The 22,864-nt window shown below is 38.4% G+C and overlaps 2 protein-coding genes across 5 annotated transcripts in view; one reads left to right on the forward strand and one right to left on the reverse strand.

Annotated features, from left to right (window-relative positions):
* TBCK (TBC1 domain containing kinase) overlaps positions 1–22,864 on the forward strand; it is a 285,598-nt gene that overhangs the window by 208,591 nt on the left and 54,143 nt on the right. The gene's annotated exons all lie outside the window — the stretch shown is intronic.
* LOC122731443 (60S ribosomal protein L6-like) lies at positions 18,545–19,472 on the reverse strand. The gene has a single exon (XM_043971555.1). It carries the CDS (start codon positions 19,449–19,451, stop codon positions 18,594–18,596), a length of 858 nt encoding a protein of 285 aa, XP_043827490.1. The 5' UTR covers positions 19,452–19,472; the 3' UTR covers positions 18,545–18,593.

The raw sequence follows: 22,864 nt of genomic DNA on the forward strand, positions 1-22,864 counted from the left end.
CTCTAATCATTTGCACACGCTTGTGTTTTTATGTAGATGTGTTTGGGCATGCAGGAGTGTGTACATGCCTCTCTATTCACCTCTCTTTTCTATTCCATTTTTTCCCTTTGGGGAAGAGGGGTGGGGACTGAAATTCATTGTCGGGTTGGTCATTGGCTTTTGTTTTATTTTTCAGTAATGCCATATTTGGAGATGTGCATCAGCAGAAACATGGCTAGGCTTATTGTTTTTCTTTCTTATTCTGGCATCAATTATTTCCCAAGGCACAGCTGTGTTCATTCTTACACTGAGCCTCTGCCTATCCCGATAAAAACTTGTGAATCCGAGTGAGCTCTTGGCAGAACAGTGGGTATGAAAATAAATGCTCTGGTCATCGGATTGTGAGAAGGGTGGGAAATTCTTAGAATTTTTCAAGTGAGGTGCTTGGCCATACCTTATCGCCACCAAGGAATGACTGCTGAATTTGTGGAACTAACTCTGCCTGGACGTGCTGACCCAAACCTACGCTTTTCTTTAAAAGGCAGCCGCATTGCCTGTTCTTTGACCAAGGCCTAAAACAGCTAAGCACACATTGAGGAAGAGTGGGTCAGAGGCAAGAGGCCTCAGTCCAGATGAAGGGAAGAAATTTTCTTCCCAGTGCCAGGCATTCCATAACCCCCCTTATCTGTTTATCCCCAACTCTTTCTTTCTGATGAAGTCAAGCCTGAGGGCACTGAGGACTGTTGCCTTGAGTATGATTGTCAGCATAAATGGAGCTGTGCACTGGGTCATTGCTTATATCCTGATTTTTTAACAATAATGTATCCCGGGGCAGCTAGGTGGCGCAGTGGATAGAGCACCAGCCCTGGATTCAGGAGGACCTGAGTTCAAATCCAGCCTCAGACACTTAACACTTACTAGCTGTGTGACCCTGGGCAAGTCACTTAACCCCAATTGCCTCACCAAAAAAAAAAACAAACCAATAATTGTAGCCAGCATTTCTATAGCATTGTATAGCAAGTTTTCCAAAGCACTTTAGAAATCTTTCATTTTATCCACACAACAAACCTCGGAGATAGGTGATATTGTTATTCCCACTATACAGATGAGGAGACTGAGAGGAACAGAGGTCAAATATCTAGGGTCCCAAAGCTAGTAATTAAACTTAAGTCTTCCACTCTCCAGCTCTATCTACTGCCCCACCCAGCTGCCACTTTTTTGGACTCCCAAACAATTATGGAAATCAGTTAGGATAATATGGCCCAGAGTCCATTAAAAGCTGTTGGGCTTTTAATGAACATTCAGCATCCTGATTTGGTCTTTCCTGGTCTCAATAAATAAATAATAATCACATTTATTTTTATCCATTTACATGTTATATTCTTCCCTCCCTGCCCCCTCAATTCCCTCAAAAATTCAATCAGTCAGCAAGCATTTATTAAATGCTTACTATGGGGCTACAAAGAGGAAAATGAATCAAAGGACTTAGGTTCTATTGGAAGAAGCAAAATGCACATTCTTAAATATATAGAAAATACAGATGAGAAATAGAGAAAAATTGGTGAGATTTGGTTGATAAAAGGGGAAAGCTGTCTTATGAGTTAATTTTTGTCCATCATCAGTAACCTTTACCAAGACCAATGTTGTCGTTTCACTTGCTTTCGTTTGTTTGCATTTGTTTGCATTTTGGGTTTTTCGAACACATGCTGTACTTTGATGAAGAGCTCTTTACTGAGGTGGCCACATTCTTTCTTCTGTTGAGAGCACTTGCAGCACCACTGAGTCCCAGTGCTAACATTCTAGTGGACCGTGCGTCCTGAGTGCTCGCTTGCTGAGAGGGCAACGTGGAACTTTGTGAGTGTTCTGTCCTAGAGGTGAACTGGAAAGCTGGAGTGATCTGAGTGGTTGTAGTTCAAGGAGTTCTTAAATCACAGCAGCTTGAGATGAAACTTTACTTAGAGCCTGGACATTCCAAACATGAGTTCATTTTATATACAACTACTTCAACCCTTTCACAGAGACTGATTCCACCAGGTAATAATACAGTACAGAACACTACAACAGAACAAAATAGAGATGACTAAGCCTGTCTTGGGTTCAGAGCGCTGTCCTAGAGGAACATGGGGAGATACAAAGTTTGTAGAAAACTTGGTCCCTCCCTTCAAGAAACTCACTATGCAGATATAAACTATTTCATAACTAACAAAGAATAATAAAGAACAAAATAAAGTTCTATGTGAGGGCTGAAGGATGGTTTGATAGAAGTCTTCTTGGACTTGGACATTCTTTCGTTTTTATAAAATGAAATCTTTTCCCCATCTTAGGACAAAATGTTAATTTTGTCTAAACACATTGTATTTTGATTAAAATTTGACAGGAAGAATATGTATATGGCCTTTTAGCAGATCCTTCTGTCTGGAATGTATAGCTCTTTTCTAAGCTTTAGGGGACTGTGCAACAAGACCAAAAGGAGAGGCCAGTTCCTTGTGGTTGTTGTTCAGTTGTTTTCAGTTATGTCTGACGCTTCATGACCTCATTTGGGGTTTTCCTGGCAGAGATACTAGAATGGTTTGCCATTTCCTTCTCCAGCTCATTTTAAAGATGAGGAAACTGAGGTAAACAGGATTAAGTGACTTGCTCAGGGTCACACAGCTAGTAAGTAGCTGAGGCCTTATTTGAACCTCAGGTCTTCCAGGTGCTCTATGCCATGTAGCTGCCCTATCAAGGTATAGAGTACCTGCCAGAGAGAAGGATAGAAACCTTTATTAGTCCTTTTAGCCTTTGAGGCAAACAGGGTTAAGTGACTTGCCCAAAGTCATACAGCTCTCTGAGCCAGATTTGAACTCAGGAAGATGAGTCTTCCTGACTCCAGGACTAATATTTTACCTACTGTGACACCTAGCTGTCATTTCCTACTTTTAACTTATGTCTGTGTTCTTGCTAACAAAAACTGACTAAGGTGAAGTTGTATAGAAGAATATAGAAATCTAGCATGTCTCACTAATCTAATAGAATTACATTACAACAATCAAAGTTGAACAGGTATATTATTTGAAATAAGAAACATTAGTTCTCAGTGACTCAATTATATAATTAATTTATGAATTATGAAATTTCAGGGTCAGCATTTTTTTCTGTTTGCTCATTTTCCCAGCCCATTTCTTGACTTTTAACTCTTTCAAAAGTGGGGCACTGCTTCCAGAGTGGAGGGTGCACTGTCCCAAGCTTCAGGGGGTTTGAGTAGCTATTCCCCGAGATATTTCTAGGAATTTATAAGTTCTTCCAAGGTGTTATGATTTAAGGATAGGTATGATTACTACTCTCTTGGCCTATGCTCTGGTCTGCAAGCAGCCAAAGGCCTGCTTTTCTGCCCTAGAACTATAAAGCCTGCTCCGCTATATATCTGCAGGCTCTGTCTGGTATACTTGTGCTTCTCTTCTGCCTGGGACCCCCACCCAACACTGTGACGTGGATCCGAGTTTGGACCAAACAACAGAGCCCTGCCTCCGTGCTAGCAAAGAGACCCCTGCAATCTCCTTCTGGCCAGTTGTTCGACCCCCTTACTGTCTGTGGGATGAGTTCTGCCCCTGATTCAGAGGCTCCCAAGGCCTGCTCCTGGTTTGCTGGGGTTGGATCTGTGCTGGCACAGCCTGCGCTGGGCTGCCCTCCACTCTCACCCCGGTACAACAGACCTTTCCTGCTGACCTTTTAAGTTGTCTGTGACTGGAAAATGATTTCACCCCGTCCTTTTGTGCATTCTGCTGCTCCAGGAATTGTTTTATGGTATTATTTGAAGGTATTTGGAGGGGGGGTCGTAGGGCAGGTCACTGCTTTTCCTCTGCCATCTTGGCTCTACCCCCAATTATGAAATTTCAGAGCCCTTTCTTCTGCAGTTATGTAATATAATTTACTTGGTCCTGATGTTGCTACCAAATACTGATATCTGATTTAGTGTCAAGCAGTACCTAAGGATAGAGCAAGATCTAACAATTTGAGCACCCAAGAAAACAGCAGAAGATGCCCACAGGTCAGATTTGACATTTATGACATGAACATAGTGCTTGAAGGATCCAAGACTTCATCAGTGTGGGGAGGCCCTCCACCTACTCAGATCTCCACCTGTCTGTGAACTTAGATTTAGAGCTTTGAGAAAAATCCTGGAGGTTGAGGGTGACTGAGAGACCCCAAACCCTTTGGTGAGTTAGGGGGATGTCTAACCTAAGCAAGTGAAGACTTCCCCCAGCAGGATAGGTAGATGAGCACAATTGTTCTAACAGCCATGAACGTGGCCTCACTTGCTACTAGTACCTTCCCCTCTAAGGTTACCTTCTATATTTTGTATGTACCTTGTACAGCTGTATTTTTGTACATTTTGTCTCCCCCATTAGAAAGTAAGTTCTTGGAGGGCAGGGGCCATTTTTGCCAGTGCTCATTGGGTCACTGGTTATTTGACCTCCCTTTCCAGAAACAATGATAGTTTAAATTTAACTATTCTTTGCAGAAAAAGAAATGGAAAGAGGGGCAGGGCTGTGAGGCATGTTAAGTATGAAGCAAGTATGGTGTACTGGAGCCAGCTCAAACCAGCTCTCACCGGAGCCTATTGTTAAATTGTCAGTGTCAGTACTTAAACCACAGAAATTGACAAACTCTACAAACCAAGGTTCAATTTGTTGTTTTGTTAATTGTCTAGATGTAAGAAAGTGATGAAGAAAATGTGAATAGTACAGAGTAAACTTAAAAATGTGTCCTGCCTGCAAACATTTTTTGGGAGTAGAGCTGGTTGTTAAATATATGCCACCACTCAGCTGGTTACGGATCTGAGGCCAGTTAGAAATAGTAGGTTCTTATCAGGACAGCACAGCCCTAAAGCATAAGATTTTCATGCAGGAAGGTGGTCCAAGGGAAACATGGTACTTGATGCATGTAAATATTTTCTACTTGTTATATATACATAATTACTATCCCTGGAGCCCCATTATAACTATTGCAGCACACAGATGATGTTGCAGAATAGTTTAACCTAGCCTTTAATCTTAGCACAGATCCCAACTTGGTATAAAGAGGTGTCTAATTTAAATTCCTTTTGACCCAAGTCTAAGAGTAAGGAGAAGGGGCTGAGTCTGGGGTTGACTGTATTCTAATTATGCTTTGTTGTAATATTATTGTAATCTTGGATTTAGTCATTCTGGTCCTAACCCATGGAGGTCACTAAAATGACTTACTTTGACAAGAGACCATATATTTTTACTTAGCATTCTACCAGGCTACATCTTACACATAATGAGCTAGATTTTTCTCAAAGGAAGTACATCTTTTGGGCTCTAAGTTAGATGTTTTTGAAAGCTACACCCTCTCTTTTAGACTGATGAGGTAGCATTTAGTTCTCCAAAGTGTTACTTAAATAAATGGCATTCTGGGTGCATTCTGCCTATGTAAGATGTATGTGTTCACATGCGGTATCTAAAGGCAGTTCATAAGTGGTCATGGGTAGAGTTTTCTGGGAGACTTTGATTCCTGCCTAGAAGAAAACAGAAGAGGCCATAAGCTCTGTTCTCCTCTGAGAGAGGAGGTTGAGGACTGGAACTGGAGTCAGAAAGTCCCAAGTTCAAATCCTGCCTCACACTCAGTAGTTAAATAACACCTAACCTTTGTTAGCCTCAGATTGCTCATCTGTAAAAAGGAGATGATAATACTTGGCTCACAAAGTTATATATGAGGCTTGAATGAAATAATATTTGTAAGCACAGTTTTCAAACCATAAATCACTATATAAATGTCACTTATCAGTATTTGTTTATTTTTACAACTTCCTTATGAGGTAATAGGAAAAGAAATAAGACCCCCAACTTTACAGGTGAAAGAAATGAGGAAAAGAAAGTGAGCCGTTATTCTTTGGAATGCCTCCTTGTCCCTTCACACTTTCCAACAATAATGAAATATGGGACATTGATATAATGCTTTAAGGTTGTCCCATAGAACCTAAGCAATACTCCAAGTCTTTCTAACTCTGTAGAACCGCCAGACCTCATGTAGGCTACAAGAATAGCCTTTGAGAACCCAGTATCACTTCCATGTCATAATGAGTTATCAGTAATAGGGCTTTAGTGGAAGGAGTTTATTGTATATATGTATAGGAGTTCATTGTATGTATTATGAGTTTATGTATTGTATATATATATTACATATATTTTACTGAGATGTCTAAAATTTAAGTGGTATAGCTCACTTGTCAAATTCAATAGAAACAGATCCCTGTCACCTACTGACTTAGAAAACCACAAATTTACATTATTGACTTTAATTTACTTTGTTAAACATTTCCCAATGACATCTTAATCTGGTTTTTCAGGCCAGAGTTTGATACCTCTATATAACTAATATTCTGGGGAAAACCACAGTTTTCGATTTCTTGAAAATATTGAGCTTCTTTTAATTTTCACCTAAAACTCTGTAGTTCAAGGGTCAACAAAAAATAGCCCACATGTTTTGGGTTTTTTTTTACATTTTAAAAATACAATAAAACTTTATTTAAAAATTTAAAAACCATTCTTAGCTCTCTGGGCTGTATAAAAACAAGGGCCAGATTTGGTGTATGGGACCATAGTTTGCCAACCCCTCCTTTAATGGTTTTTGTCCTTCATTCTCAGAGGACCAAAATGACATCATGATGTTGGGGTCAAGGTACAGTGTGGCCAGCTGTGGCTGATCAGACAAGATGAGCTTGGAAAACTCTACCATAGGTGGGACACAAATATTCCATTTGAACAGGTGGCGCATCTCATGTTTCTGCTTTGCTCAGCACCATATTTGATGCAGGCACGTCATAATGGGCAGTCCCGTGCCAGTGTCTCCCATGTCTCACAATCCCAGAGTTCTTCAGAGAGACCTTGAGAACGACCTTGTATTGCTTCTTCTGCCCTCCTCGTGAGTACCTGCTGCATGTGAGTTCTTTGTAGAATAAATAGGCTTTCACACAAACTTCCATTGGGCATTCAGACAAGGTGGCCAGCCCAACAGAGTTGCCTTCTCTGCAGTAGAGTTTGCATGCTTGGCAGTTCAGCTCAAGAAAGGACCTCAGTGTCCAGTACCTTATCTTGCCAGGTGATCTGCAGAATCTTCCTAAGACAAGTCAAACGGAAGCCATTCAATTTCCTGGAATAACACTGATTTACTGTCCTGGTTTCACAGGCATACAATGATGAGGTCAGCACAGCAGCTCTGTAGATCTGTAGTCTCATCAGTGTAGGTAGATATTCCTTTCAATGATGCATATCATAGCCCATCCCCTGTGCTTACCCATCCTCTGCTAGTTTTGACCATGTCTTCCCATGCTGAGAGCTTTCTTGGAGTTGTCTTTATATTCCATGGATGTGCATTGAGCATTGGCTATCAGTTATCCCTTGTTCCTGGTATATAACCGTTTGCTTTTTCTAGTCAAACATTTCTTAGATAATACTTCTTCCATGTGAGACACTTGTTTGGGTAACCAGACTCTGAGGTATATCTGACCCTCTGAAGTTTTAGAGAAGAATGCATATTTCATGGATTTCTAGAAAATGTGGTCCAAACAGATGCCATAAGTTCCCCTCACCTGAAGAGAGCTTAGGAAGGAAAAGCTCTGCATGTTGAGTCTGGTTTCATTTTTCAGGAGCAGGAGAGTGTCTTCAGCAACAGCAGTATGACTGTGGGCTAGCATTTAGATGAGGAAAGAGAAAGCAGAGAGAGAGAGAGAGAGAGAGAGAGAGAGAGAGAGAGAGAGAGAGAGAGAGAGAGAGAGAGAGAGAGAGAGAGAGAGAGAGAGAGAAACTCAGCAAAATAGAGAGGCAGGCAGGCAGGCAGACACACACAGATGCTCCAGAAGGCATTTGACATTGTGAAGCTAAGATTGTGATGCTAAGGTGTCTTGATCTCTCTCCAGCTTTCTACTCCTACCTACTCAAACCTATTGAGAAAGAGAATTGCTGGGAACAGACTGAAATATGTATTAGGATAGTGAAATGTTTAATTTACTCTTTCCCCTTCTGCCAGCAGATAGGCATTTAGGCCAAGATTTTTCTGTACTTAAACGTGTTGTATTTTTTTATTTTTTTTAGTAACTTAAAAGCTGTCTTGCCCTTGATGTAAAATTATGACCAATTATAACTAATTTGTGATTTGTGTACTGAAGACTTCAATCAAATGAGCTAGTGAATGGATTATCTTCTTAATACAGAAAGAGATGCAGAGAATAGATGTTCTGTCTGGATTATTGGAATGGGAGGGAATTTGGGGCTTACGCTATATGAAAGAGATCCTTGTGGGTTGTTGTTTTTCTTTTTTTAAATTAACAACTCTTCCAAGCTTTTCACTTATAGAGGAAATTAAACCACATGATTCAAAGCAACCATTTGCCCTAGGTTATGCAGGAGAATCAGGAGTAAATAGAGCTAGCTGATGTAAGCCTCAGGCAGGTTGTCCCTTTTCTTTTTGTCCCTTAACTAAGAAGGAATCCACTTCCACAGAAGGATAAGGTAGAATTTAGGAAAGAGTGAACAAGTTCTTAGGGTAGTAGCTCAGTGTCACAGTGGATAGAGCACTGGGCCTGGAATCAGCAAGACCTGAGTTCAATCCAGCATTAGATATATATTAGCTGTGTGACCTTGGGCAAGTCACTTAACAATTAATTAAAAAAAAAATGAGCTAGAGAAAGAAATGACAAACCACTCTAGTATCTTTTTTTCCTTTTTTTTTTTTTTTGTGAGGCAGCTGGGGTTAAGTGACTTGCCCAGGGTCACACAGCTAGTAAGTGTTAAGTGTCTGAGGTCAGATTTGAACTCAGGTCCTCCTGAATCCAGAGCCGGTGCTCTATCCACTGTGCCACCTAGCTGCCCCCACTCTAGTATCTTTGCCAAGAAAACCCCAAATGGGGTCACAAAAAGTTGGTTGTGATTAAAAACAACTGAAATGACTAAACAACTACAAGAATATGCCCTTATTCCAAAGGTGGAGTCTTCAAGAAGCATAGAGCCAAACCTGCCCCAGTAGCACCACCTAGCACTAATGTTTATATTGTTGCATCCTGCTTACACTCCATTGTCCATAGGGATGATCCTTTGTTTTTGTTTCTCAGAGATTGTAGTATTCTTTGAGCTATAAACATACAACATCATTCGAAGAATACTGGTGATTTAAAAAAGAAAAAAGCCCATGTTTCAGGGAGAAGTTTGGGATCATTAATAATAACTTTGTAATTCCCTAAAGGCTATCCAGCCTGCTCCCCTCTTCTTGTTCTATTTAATTCTGGGCCCAACTCACTGACCATTTGTTCCCAGTAATACATTGTAAAGCTGTTGACTTTCTCTGGAGGAACAGTCATTAATGACAAAAGATTAGAGATGGGTCCTATCAGCAGGAAAGTGAATAAACGTGCTTTAAGAACTCAAGAGAATAACATTCACTTTTGAATTAAAAATGTTATCAAATACTTTTCACCATAGATAAAACTCAAATTTCATTGCTTGACAGGAAGAATATTTAAATACTTTGCAACTTTTCCATATGAAAATTTCAAAAAGCCTTTCTGTTATAATTAGTACATTATACTAGCTGGTTTCCTTAAGTTTTTGAGATTTTTCCCCTCTTTAAAGCTGCATGTGTTTGTCCTCTAAGTGCTTTTATTGCCTACCCAAATATTTACACTGTGTAGATGCCAGCATGTTACGGGACTTTAGTTACCAGTAAAATATGTAGAATTTGACCCTGGTTTAAGTCCATTTCGCCTAGATGTCAAAGCTAGTAAAAATGAAGTCGTGCTTTGAAGGAATCCATGTTGCTATGGTTCTTTCTTTCTATGAAAGTGTGACAACATTTTGCTGCTTGGCAGTTTACTCTGTAATTCTCTAGCAAAGATTTGTTCTTAATCCTAGATTTATCACACTCAAAATGAGCTTGCCATTCTCCTTCAACCGAGGGAGAGTAATAATATATTTCTTTACTACATACACTATACTGTATAATCTCTCTGAATCTCATGGTCTCTCTATTTTGGAAATGTGAAGAATTGTCTCAAATTATTCTTTTTTGAATACAGATAGTACAAATTAAAACGATTTGATATAGCCCCCAAGAATGCATGGAAGGTTTTCTTTTAAAATTAAGAAACCAAGTTTTGAGCAACCCAAGTCTATTTTGTAGATTCAGTTATATTTCTTTTCCTTTCCAAAAATTCCACATCTCTTTGATGTGTCCCCTTCTCTCCACTTACCCACTCTCTTATGAGCTATCACAACAGCCTTATAGTTGGTCTCCCTGTCTCATGTCTCACCCACTTCAATTCCTACACAGATACTAAAATGATTTACCTATAGTGTATATCTGATTATGTCATACCCCTCCTCAACAAACTACAGTGGCTCCCTGTCAACTGCAGTTCCCTCTCTTAGTTTTCAGAGCTCTTTACAACCTGGCCCCAAATTACCTTTCCACATTACCTTATTACACATCAATCCCCATCATCAACTTTACAGTTCTGCCAAACTGTCCTTCTTACTGTTCATACAAAATACTGTTTTCTCTTCTCTCTCTGCCTTTGCATTGCCTATCCTCCATTCCTGAAATGTACTTCTTCCTCTCAGAATCCCTAATTTCCTTCAAGTTCTTAATCTGGCTTCTGTAGACCCCAGAGAAGTCTGTGGAATAAATTCTGTTTTGGACATGTTACATTTTTTTAATTATAAAAGTGTTTTATTATTTTTCAGTTACATGTAGAGATCATTTTCAACATTTGTTCTTATAAGATTTCTAGTTTCAAATTTTTCTCCCTCCCTCCCCCCCTCCCCAAGACAGCAGGTAATCCAATATAGGTTATATATGTACAATAACATTAAACATTTTTCTGCATTAGTCATGTTATAAGAGAAGAATCAGAGCAAAAAGGAAAAACCTCAAAAAAGAAAAACAACAGCACCCAAAACAAAAGAAATAGTATGGTTCAATCTGCATCCATATTCCACAGTTCTTTTTTTTTTTGTTTCTGGATTTGGAAAGCCTTTTCCATCATGAGTCCTTTGGAACTATCTTGTACTGTTGTATTGCTGAGAAGAATCAATTGGACATGTTAAATTAACTAGAATTGTCCTAGCCAGAACCTGTAATTAACCAGAATTTTTTCTATGTTCACCATTATGAAAGAAAAATAAAATAAGCAATTAATTAAATTCCTATAAGAAAGCAATTTAAAAGAAAAAAACTCTTGGGATATAACTGGGTATTAGGGGTGGGGGGGTGAAGGAGGAATCATAGATCTAATTCAGTCTTTTTCAGCTTTTACATACAGTAGAGCAAGGAGTAAATGTCAGATTGATGACCTTGAAGTAGCACAAGATCATTAAAGATATTTCCCTCATATTTACTCTATAATATTCACTAAGATGTAGTTCATTCATATTTTAGAGGTTTTGGTGTAGTGGGAAGAAACTGGATTCAGCGTCAGAGGAAATGAGTTTGAATGCTGGCTCTGCTACTGTTTGCACCCACTCAAAAAACCAGAGTTTTAGGTTCTCATCACCTTCTCTGGATTCAGATGGCTACAAACTCTACTTCAGACCTTCATTAGCTGTGCTTGAACTACCAAGATACTCTTCTAATTGATACCTGTTTCTAGTCTCTCCCCTCTCCAATCTATCTTGAACAGCTGCCAAATTGATTTTCTTTCCATCCTCATAAAGTTTCAGTGGCTTCTTATTGCTCCAGCTGTTGTGTCTTTCTTTGTCCATTTTGTTCCCCTGTGCCTGTAATGCTCTCCCTCCTTAGCTAAGAGTCTCTAACTCCCTTTAAGTTTCTATTTAGATGCCACCTCCTTCACAAAGGGATCCTTTTTCTCATTCTTCCAGATCTCCCCAACCCAGGGATTACTTTATATTTGCTTTCTATATGCTTTGTTCTTTTGCATCAGTGTACAAAGTTTTCTTATATCTCACCCCTTAGAATATAAGCTCCTGAAGGGCAGACACTATGTTGTATTTATTTTGAATCCCCAGCACCTATTACTTAGTAGGCTCTTAATAAAGACATGGAATTGAATTATAAAATGAGAGGGTTGACCTAAAAATAACTTCTGTGATTTCATCCCACTCTAACTTTCTTTTAGGCTATGAAAGAACAAAATTTTTTCTACTTTAACCCCATAAATTTCACAAACTCCAGGAACTAAAAGAGACTTCAGAATTTAGCTAATCCTGCCCTTTCATTTTTTTAGAATTTTATAATTTTACATAATTTACTTGGCATATAAGAAAATGGAGGTGCAAGAGTATTTAGTTATTTGTCTATAGTCACATAATGAGTTAGTAGCAGAACTCCAAGGAGAACTAGAACCCAATTCTTTTTTTAGGAATATTTTTTAAAATTACATATAAAGGCAATTTTTATCATTCATTTTTTTAATTTTTTGAGTTCCAAATATTCTCCCTCCTAAGACAGTAAACAATTTGATAAAGGTTATACATGTGCAATCATGTAAAACATATTTCCGTATTAGTAATGTTGTGAAATAAGAAAAAGACTGAATGGAAAAAAAACAAAAACAAAAAAATTAGTGTGAAAATAGTGTACTTCAATCTATATTTGGATTCCATCATTTTTTTTCTCTGAATGTGGATAGCATTTTCCATCATGAGTCCTTTGGAATTGTCTTGGCTCTTTGTATTGATGAGAAGAGCTAAGTCATCCATAGTTGATCATTGTACAATGTTGCTGTTACTGTGTACAATGTTCCTGGTTCTGCACACTTCACTATACTTCAGTTCATACAAATCTTTCCAGGTTTTTCTGAAATCTGCCTGTTCATCATTTCCCATAGCACAGTAGTGTTCCATTACATTCATATACCACAACATGTTCATCCATTACCCAATTGATGGGCATCCCCTCAACTTCTAATTCTTTGCCACCACAAAAAGAGCTGCTATAAATATTTTTTGTACAAATAGATTCTTTCCCCCTTTTTTTTATCTCTTTGTGATACAAACCTAGTAGTGGTATTACTGAATCAAAGGGTATGCACAGTTTGATTGCTCTTTGGGCATAGTTCCAAATTGCTCTCCAGAATGATTGGCTCAGTAGAACCCAATTCTTAAGAAGTTTAGACCATTGACTATCTCTGGTTTATTCAGTTAAGAGTACTTCTCACTCATTAAGCACATTAAATTAGGATTTTTCTACATTTCCTCCATGAAGGTAAGGGTCTAAAATTTAACTAGAAGAGTACATACTTTTCTGATGATGATTTTGAGAATTCTGTGACCAAACAAGAAGCAGCAATGAAGCCTGCCCAAATTTCTTCATCTCCTGCCATCATTTTATAATTTGTATTGTTACTTCTTGTGGTTCTCATCATCAGCTTATTAGCTTTACAATTTTTCTATCCAACTTTTTTTTTTCAACAACTTGCTCTTTCTATCTTGAGCTAAAGCCCCAACCTGTTTCCCCACCCAGCTGCCTAGACCTGCCCGATCTCTGTGTTAAGGAGCCCCTCCTCTTGTTCTCCCTGCCAGTTTGTATCCACTCAGTCCTCACCCTGCTCCCCACCCTTCATTTCTTCCCTTTTGTAAAAGCAATTCCTGACCATCCTCCCATTGTCTTCTTGGAATGCTGGGATTTCCAGGTCCATACCATGGAAATGACTAATCAGTATAAGATTAATACATATAAAAATAAAAAGCCTAAAGTTCCCAACCAATACTATCTGTTATGGTTTTCCCCTGGAAGTCAAAGGTTGATTTTATTAAATCAATTTATAAGGTAGTTAATGACCCACAAAGTGACATTGGAGTACTTACTTGGGGGGTATGTTCACAGTCATCCAGGGCCATACATGGCAAAAGTCAATAATAAGAGGTAAACTGTACTCGTTCTTAAATCCTGTCTTTACTAGAAAACATCACAACAATCAAGGCAGGAAGAATATGGGAGAGAAGAAGAGGAAAAATTTTAAGGGCTCATACTTTAATGTCCTTCCAGACCTCCATTTGAAGGTCTCATCTAGAGCAACCTGTCTAGGGCCAATGTTTATGCCTTTCATAAATATGCAGTTTGTGAATGTGGGAGAAAAGGTTTGGTGAACATATCAATAAGCAATTTTAAAATACTTATGAAGCACCTATTGTATATAAAGAACTTTTAGAAATAATAACAGTCATAGCATTTATATAGTACTTTAAAGTTTGCAAATCACTTTGTAAATATTATCTTATATTTATCACATCAACCCTAGGATGTAGGTGCTATTATTATTCTTAATTTACACCTATGGAGACTGGATAAGGTCCAGGGTCACATAGTTAGTAAGTGTCTGAACCAGATTTGGACTCAGGTCTCCTAGATTCCAAGTCAAGTGTTATATCCACTACACCAAATAAAAAATAAACACCTACCTTCAAGAAATTTACATGCTGCTGGAGTGATACAGCCACCATAAGGATGGGTAAATACAGGGGACCTGGAAGAGAGAAGGAGAGGAGAGGAGAAGAGGGGAGAGGATAAAGAAAGGGAGAGAACTAAAAAGTAAGGGGATCAGAAAAGGATTTTTATAGAAGGTGGCCCTTAAGCCTTGAAGGGAGCTAAGTATCTAAGAGGCACAAGGGAAAGCCTTACAAGTATCCTTGTAAGTAAGAGATGTAATACTATATTCAGGGAATGGTAAACAAGCTCCTTGAGAGGGATTTTTCCCTAGCACCTTAACACAGTGTATGGCACTTAGGAGATATTTAATAAAGGCGTATTGCTTTTAATGATTAATTGAATGAGGATAGTTTGGCCAAAGAAAATGGCTCCTGGAAAGGAATGTTCCAAGAGGTTTGGTGGAGTCTTCCTATAGAAGAGAGGAGGAGATCAATGGCCTGATCAGAGAGGTTGGCTTTGGCAGATAGAAGAGCCAGGTCCTGCTGAGAACTGGCATAACAAAAAGTATGGAATTATATACAAGGTTGTTAAGGTAAAGGGGAGAAGGAGGAGCCTAGATCAGGTACCTAGATCAGGAACCATCTGTTTTTTCAATAGAGCTGGAGGGACAGGGAATTCGTGTTTTTAAGTGACTTGAGTAGAAGGGATTTGGAACAGCCACTCTAAAAAGAGTGAAATGGTCAATCAAGGAAGAATAAAAGGATGTCAGAGATTAACACCGAAAGAGGGTCCCTCCATGTATTAAAACCCTGATTTGCATTTTACTTCTCTGAATATTATTGTTTAAAACAAAGTACCTCAAGCCCAGAGTTGGCAAGATTTTTATCATTGAATACAAATTACCTTTCCTGCAGTTCCAGAATTGTGGTGTAATTTAATTCAGCACTCCAGAAGACTATTTTGGGAAGACTGGAAATGATACACTAGGAGAAAAATTACTTATTAGATAGTTTGAGATGGCAAACTCAACAAAACATGATTAGAATTCTTTAAGGCCAAAATTTTAAATTAGTTATGAATGTTTATTGATACTTTCCTGTCCCTGGTGACCTCCCATATTTTCTTATACTTAAAATCTGATCCTTATGCTGTATGCCATTTTGCATCTCTCTATAACAATTTAGGATTTGGAAATGAATAGCAATAACTGATATGTATGTAGCACTTTAAGGGTTGCAGAGTATAAGAACATAGGATTATAAGTCTAGTGATGGAAGTGACCTCAGAAGACAACTAGTCCAAGCCCTTCACTTTGCAGATAAGGAAACTGATACACAGGCAGAGATCAAAGACAGAATGTGAATCCAGACCTGAATTCAGTCCTGCCTCAGACACTTACTGGCTGTTTCTAACTGTACCTCAGTTTCCTTATCTAAGATTATCTAAGAGCACCTGCTTCCCAGGATTGTTGTGAACATCAAATGATAGAATATTTGTAAAATGCTTTGCAAACGGGGCAGCTAGGTGGCGCAGTGGATAGAGCACCGGCCCTGGAGTCAGGAGTACCCGAGTTCAAATCCGACCTCAGACACTTAACACTTACTAGCTGTGTGACCCTGGGCAAGTCACTTAACCCCAATTGCCTCACTTAAAAAAAAAAAAAAGAAAAGAAAATGCTTTTCAAACCATAAAGGACTATATTAAATGCTAGTTATTATCATTGTTGCTCCCTCTCATGCACTTCACATCCATCATTGTATTTGATTCTCACAACAGCCCTGCCAGATATGTCCTAGTGGAATTACTCCCTTTACAGATAAGGAAGTTAAGCTCTAAGAGGTTATATGACTTGGTCATACCACTGTTAAGCATCAGAGATGGGATTTGAACCTAAGTCTCTCTTAACTGCTGGCCTAGCTCTCTTGCAGTCAATCAGGATTTATTACGCATTTTTATGTTCTAGACTTGGTGCTAAGCTCTGAATATATAAAGAAAGGCAAAAATGTGGCCCCTATCCTCAAGAAGCTCCCATTTTAATGGAGTGGGTCAACATACAACAACTATGTATATAAAAGATGTGTGTCTTTTGCATACTTCGTCATTTACAAAGTATGTGAAAGATGAGAAGAGAAGGCATCATAGTGGAAGGGACCAGAAAAGACCTCTAATGGAAGGTGGGACTTGAATTATTCATTACTTCTGTTTTTTTTCCTAATCCTACCTCTAGATACTATATTTAGGGCAAGTAGGTTGAAAATGACGAATTGATGACTTCCTACATAAGGAAGCCAGGCACTTCACAAAGTTGAATGTGTGGCTGGATTGGATATTCCTCACTCCCTACCTGCTGTGGTCATTGAGCGGGGGGAGGATGTTGTTTTTGTTCTAGATATGATTTCACTGGTATAAAAAACACCTGATATAGAAAATTCTTCCACCAATATAGATTAGCAGCAGCTTCTGGTTTTAGAAAGTTACCTAGGACATCTACAGGTTTATTGACATAGCCACTATATACCAGATGGAGATGTGAACCCTGGTCTTCCTGACTCCAAGGCTGCCACATTATCCACTACACCATGATTCACAGGTTAAATGATTTGCCCAGGGTCACATAGTCAATATGTTTCAGAGGTGGTTCTTCCCCAAGTCTTACCACCTAAGGCCAGCTCTGTCTACTACATCCCTTTGCCTCCAGTAGATTTGAAGGATTAAGTACCAGAAAGTTATTTGTAACATGGATTGTATTTTTCTTTTTCTATTGGAGGGAGGGTAGATTTTTTTTTTTATTTAAGAGAAAAGCTAGCAATTGTTACCCCCAAAAAGAAGAGGGTCATTAAATGCACAGAAGAGAGCAAAAGGACATTCAGAAGGAAACACATTACATCTTTGAAAATAAAATGAATTTATTGAATTTTTTTTATTTATTCAAATCTGTTTATTTTTTAAATAGAAAACTATATATCATAGATATTCGTGAGTTTCACATATAATCCTCTTCTCTATTTTATATGAAATGTTTTAATGTTTATTAAATTCAGAATTTCTTTAAATATCTACCGAAGAGGAAATGTACAAACACAATAGATTTTAGATTTCTGATCACTCTAAGCAATAGAATTATTTAAAATTTTAAAAGGCTTTGTTCCATTTCTGAATAGAAGATTAAGACAGATTTTTTATTGTTAATTACCTTATTCTTTCCATTTTATTTTTATCTGCCTTGGGTTTACCTTGAAGCACAGGTTCTGTGTTGGTCTCTGTTTATGTACCTTTGAAAGTTGTGGCTGTTCTCCCAGTATGCTGCACTTTTAGTTGATTATTACTCATAAATCTGTATGGTATCCTTAACATGTTAGAATATGTCAAGAATGTATAGTATGAGTAACCTTATGACTTGGCACGGGAGTAAGAAGAAAACAAGGTAAGAAAAATTTGGGAGGACTTACACAAAAGAATCAGTCCTGGCCATTGTAAAGAAGAAAGTATCTTAAAAATCGGAAAGATTTTAAGCCTTTCAAGAATTCTGAATGGTCCTGATTCGTTGAAAGGAAGATTATAGTTACTACTAATAAGAATAAGTCACTATAATTTTTACTTTTGGAGTGTCTGGTAACTTCTTAGTTCTTTATTCCCATTAGTTGGTTGTTAGCTAATTCTTAATAATGTTGGATAGGATTAGGGACTGGACTTCATTTCTACAAAAGTAGGCAGGTCTTCCCGGCTTGGAAGTCAGCTGTCTCTCTAGTCTGCCTCTACTATATGTGACATTATCATATTATCATTATTGCAATTTCAATTAATGAGGTTGTAGGATTTAACCACAAAACCTAAAGCTGTATCATTTGTTATATTCTCTAGGATGTTTTAAGGGAGATTAATTCCATATTGATATGCCAAAAACACTTCAAAACCATTCAGATAACTTCATATCCAACTATGGCCAGAGATGCCAAGAAATCCTCTTGGAAGCCTCTGTTCATTTCATAACAGGACGCATAATAGTGAAGTGTAGCAGGTATTGAATTTCGACTTGACGTTAGTCACTGGAACATTTTAAAGATTAAATTAACCAAAAGAATTATTGTCTGGAACTCATTTATCAAACTTTCCCTTTCTTGCCTTGGAATTTTTAACTCTGTAAAGCCTATATTGAGCAATGGTAAAGTATTAAACATACAATTGATTTTTTTTTGTTATTTCAAATATTTTAATAAGAGTTCTCTGCCAGGCATTTAAAACACCAGTTTGTGAGGATAGACTCCATTGGAGAGAGAGAATACAGAACGCAGGTAGCCACGGAGCTGAGGAATCTTCTTGATTTGGGGCAGGATCTGAGAGTCCACTGCTTTCTGGTCAGCCTTGCGCTGCTCTGTAACCTCATATTTCTCTTTTTCTGTGTCATAAATCTCTCCTTCTTGGTGTCTAGGTTTACGGAGCCTCTTCTTCTTGAAGTAAGCATCAGTAAGATGATTTGGAATTTTCACACCTGAAAGGTTAACCTTGGTAGAAGTGGCAATGACAAATTTCTGATGGGTTCTTCGCATAGGAACACGGTTGATGGTCAGAGGTCCAGTTACCAGTAGTAAGCCACTAGCCAGCTGCTTCAGGAAAACCACTCGCTTGCCCCTGTGGCGGCCAGTGAGCATGATCAGAACTGTGCCTGGGGTGATGCTAGATCGGAGTCTCCTCACATGCTGGCTGAAGGGCTTTTTGCCATGACTGAGCAGCTTTCTAGGCACATCCTCGGTAGGGTAATACCTAGGCATTTTGCGGATCTTCACCACTCGGTTTCCTCCATTCTTATCCCCACCAACTGGCTTTGAGATGGTAGCAGGTACCTTCTCTTTCTTTTTCCTTTCAATCCGGGTTTTGGGTGCAGTGTACTTGCGTTTGTACATGGCCCGCCTGGAATACATGGCAGACCTTGAGTATCTGCCAATCCCTCTGGCCAGGACCGGGTTGCGGCTGCAATGCTTTCGAGGCTTTTTCACCACCTTCTCAGCAGCATCTTCCTTTTTGGGCTTCTTTTCCTTTTTTTCTTTTTTGACCTTTTTTTCCTTTAGCTCCTTTGGGGGGTTTTGGTCCACCATCTTGAGAGTCGGGAAAGAGACTTAAGGTCCGGACTTCCGGTCTATAAGCCCATACAATTGATTTTTAAAGGACAAGAACCTTAAAATAAAAGTATGAAATTTTAAATGAATGTGATGGTGATTTACCTATTTTTATTTTATCATGTCTCATTGGACTGTAGTTTAAATTATTATACCTCTTGTACAAATAATGTAATTATCATACATTCTTCTTATGTATATAAAAATTTGCTAGAACTTTTTGTCTTAGTCCAATTTGTTTTCCATCCAGATTGGGGTTAAAATAAAACTTGAAGTCTGATAAAATTCAAGAAAGGAAAATTCCTTTGTACCCCAAATTTCTGTACTTTCAACAGGAATGTGTAGTTAGCACGTTCTAACCAATCTGACCTTGTTGAAAGGCAATGGTAGAATTTATCAGACAGTATTCTCTCATCATAGGCACTTTGCCTCCAGCCAAACATTAGTGCCAGTTGTCCAAGCAGTTCCTCAAAGTGTTACCCGGCAATTACTCTAGCTTTAGGGCTGGTTGTTTAAGTTCTAGACACTTAACCTCCTTGACCTCCCTAAAATCAGGATCCCATGACGGATTTACAAAGAAACTTGAAATATTTGCAGCTGCACAAGGTAGTAATTGTAATGCTCCCATGCCATCGTATTCTCCTACGTATTTCTAGATTGTTTTCTGATGTATTAAAATAAATGCCTTGGGGACAGAAGATGTCTTTGCCCTTTTATAAGATTTAAACAATCTCCCATGTTGACAACAGAGAGTTTGAACATTCCTTTCCTTGGGACATCCTGATCATGTTAGAGATTGCTTGCTGTTAAGTGGAATTAGCTATAAATACCAAAGAAAATAAGGAATCTTCACAGCCACATTTTTCTTAAGGACCATGCTCCCCGATATCCCTGTTCAGAATCTCAGCAGCATCCTCAGCTATTCACTCTTCCTCATCCCCTCATCATTTGGTTGCAACCAAATATTTGCCAAGTCTTGAAAAATCTCCAGTCATATCTCTTATATTCAAGCACTGCTCTCCACTCACATGCCAACCTCTCCTAATCACCTTATCTCCTAATCACTCCCTTATCACCTGTCGCTCTCAAAAGCTTCTCATTGGTCACTCTTATTCAGATGTTTCCCCTCCTCATTCTATCTGCCAAAATACTCTTCCTAAAACACAGGTCTGATCATAACACTCCCTTTGCTCTAAAACTTTCGGTGGGTCTTCCTTTTGTTGTTGTTGAGTTATTGCAGTCATATCTGACTCTGTCACCCTATTTCATGACTTGGCAAAGATGCTAGAGTAGTTTGCCATTTCCTTCTTCAGTTCATTTTACAGATAAAGCAGCTGAGGCAAACAGGGTTAAGGAACTTGCCCAAGTTCATACAGCTGGTGAGTGTCTGAAGCTATATTTTAACTCGGGAAGATGGTTTTCTGATTCCAGGCCTAATGCTTTATCCACTGCACCACCTAGCTGCCCTATTTCAGGTCCTCATTGCTTAAAGGATAAAATAAAACTGTGGCCTTCCATTTTAGGCTATCTGCCATCCGGCTACCATCTACCTTCCATTCATATTTTATACTGCTCCCATTAACTCTAAGCTCAGCACTGGTCATCCCCCACACCTATAATGAACTTCCTCCTCACTATTACCTTCTAGAATATTTTTTGAGTGCCACTTCTTACACAAAGCTTTTCCTGGTCCCCTCAGACAAGATGTTAGTGCATTTTCCCTTCTCAGTTTTCTTTTTATTTCATTTTCTACCAACATATTATAACCCTTCAGTTGAATGTAAGCTCCTTGAAGGCAGGGACTATTTTTTAAATTATCTCTTTATTCTTTAGTATTTAATATAGTATCTGCATTGAATTGAATTGTTTTCACCTTGGGATGAATGAAGTAGTTAATGATAATGAATGATATGATGATCACAGAATATTAAATATAAAAGAATAATAGTAGTAAAGTGACTAGTCTTGGGAACATTCCTCTCTGAACACCATCAAAAAAGATAACATTATATAATAATAATAACAAAACTGAACTGAACTATTGTCCACAATTACCCAAACATAACATTTATCCATGAAAACTTAAGAACAATATTTTTGATTAATGTTACCATCCCAACCATTCTCCAACTTTCATAAAAAAAAAAAATTCAAACTATGGAGTCTCACCAGGAATAGGGATAAGGACTAGGCTTATGATTTCATTGGCATAGGGAATTCCTGATAAGGAAATGTCTTCCATAGGTGGAAGTCATCAGCTTCTCTGCAACTCAGAGTCTTGGATAGGTGCCAAGAAAAGTGATAGGTTAAGTGACTTGTGAGTGTCACACAGCCAACATATGTCAGGAATGGGACTCCTTACTATGAGGACAGCTCATTATTCACTATGCCTCTGATATGATCAATTATGAGCTAATACCTTCTTTTAAAAGGTCCCTTCACCATCTAATTAAGGTGTTTTATATGTTTTAAAAAAAGTGCTGACCTCAGAATGCAGGTTCAATAATATAAGACGTTCTGCCTAAGTAGATCTCACTCTGTTATATGCCATCCCAAAATTGTTTTATTATACTCAGTGATGATAACACTGTCACTTATATTTTGGTTGGCAAAAATTGTAGGGCTGCATTAAACATTCTCCAAAGTTTATCCAACAAGCAGTCTTCGTTTTATGAAGAAAAGGAGAAACACTAATCAACTTAGATGTAGGTTAGAGAGAACAGAAAGCTGAGAACTTTCCGAATGAAGCATTTCATTTAACCACTAAAATGAATGGTTTTTATTTAAATGTTTATCTTATCTCCTCTTTTCCATCCTTGTGGAAGGTACTTCTCCTTATGTAGGTGAATAGTTCAGTTGCCGAAAAGAGCAGAAAAATAACTTTCATGTAACAAGAAAGGATGAAATCAACTTGTGAAGGCTTCAGCTTCTCTCAGATAAAATGGGCAGGAAAGATAAACACTATCTACAGGACTGGATAGAACACCCCTCAGACAAACGTACCCTTAGGACGAGGGTTTGGATAAAAAAAACAGTGTCTTAGGTCATGATGGGTAGAGGCGGTCATTGTCCACCAGTCCAGATCCAGATGATTTTTTAGAGTTTTAAAAGTCATAACTTAGGAAAGTTTTTAATCAAATAATTGCTTGGAAGATTACAGAAAGATTAAGAATTTGGGGGTTTATGCCTTACACAAAGCATTTTGAGTTTTACCTCATAAAGTAAAGATGAATTACTGACCACCAGCAGGCTCTGATTCAAGGAATTGAGAGTGTAAAATAAAAAGTAGAATTTTTAAAATCTGTGAAGTCATCATCAGGAGAGTGAGATGCCTGAAGTGCTTCAGCTTCTTCACTTGGAGCTTGCTGATTGGAAGAAAGGCATTGTTTTCC

This window comes from Dromiciops gliroides, chromosome 6, assembly GCF_019393635.1.
Source record: "Dromiciops gliroides isolate mDroGli1 chromosome 6, mDroGli1.pri, whole genome shotgun sequence".
In the NCBI taxonomy this organism is placed as follows: domain Eukaryota; kingdom Metazoa; phylum Chordata; class Mammalia; order Microbiotheria; family Microbiotheriidae; genus Dromiciops; species Dromiciops gliroides.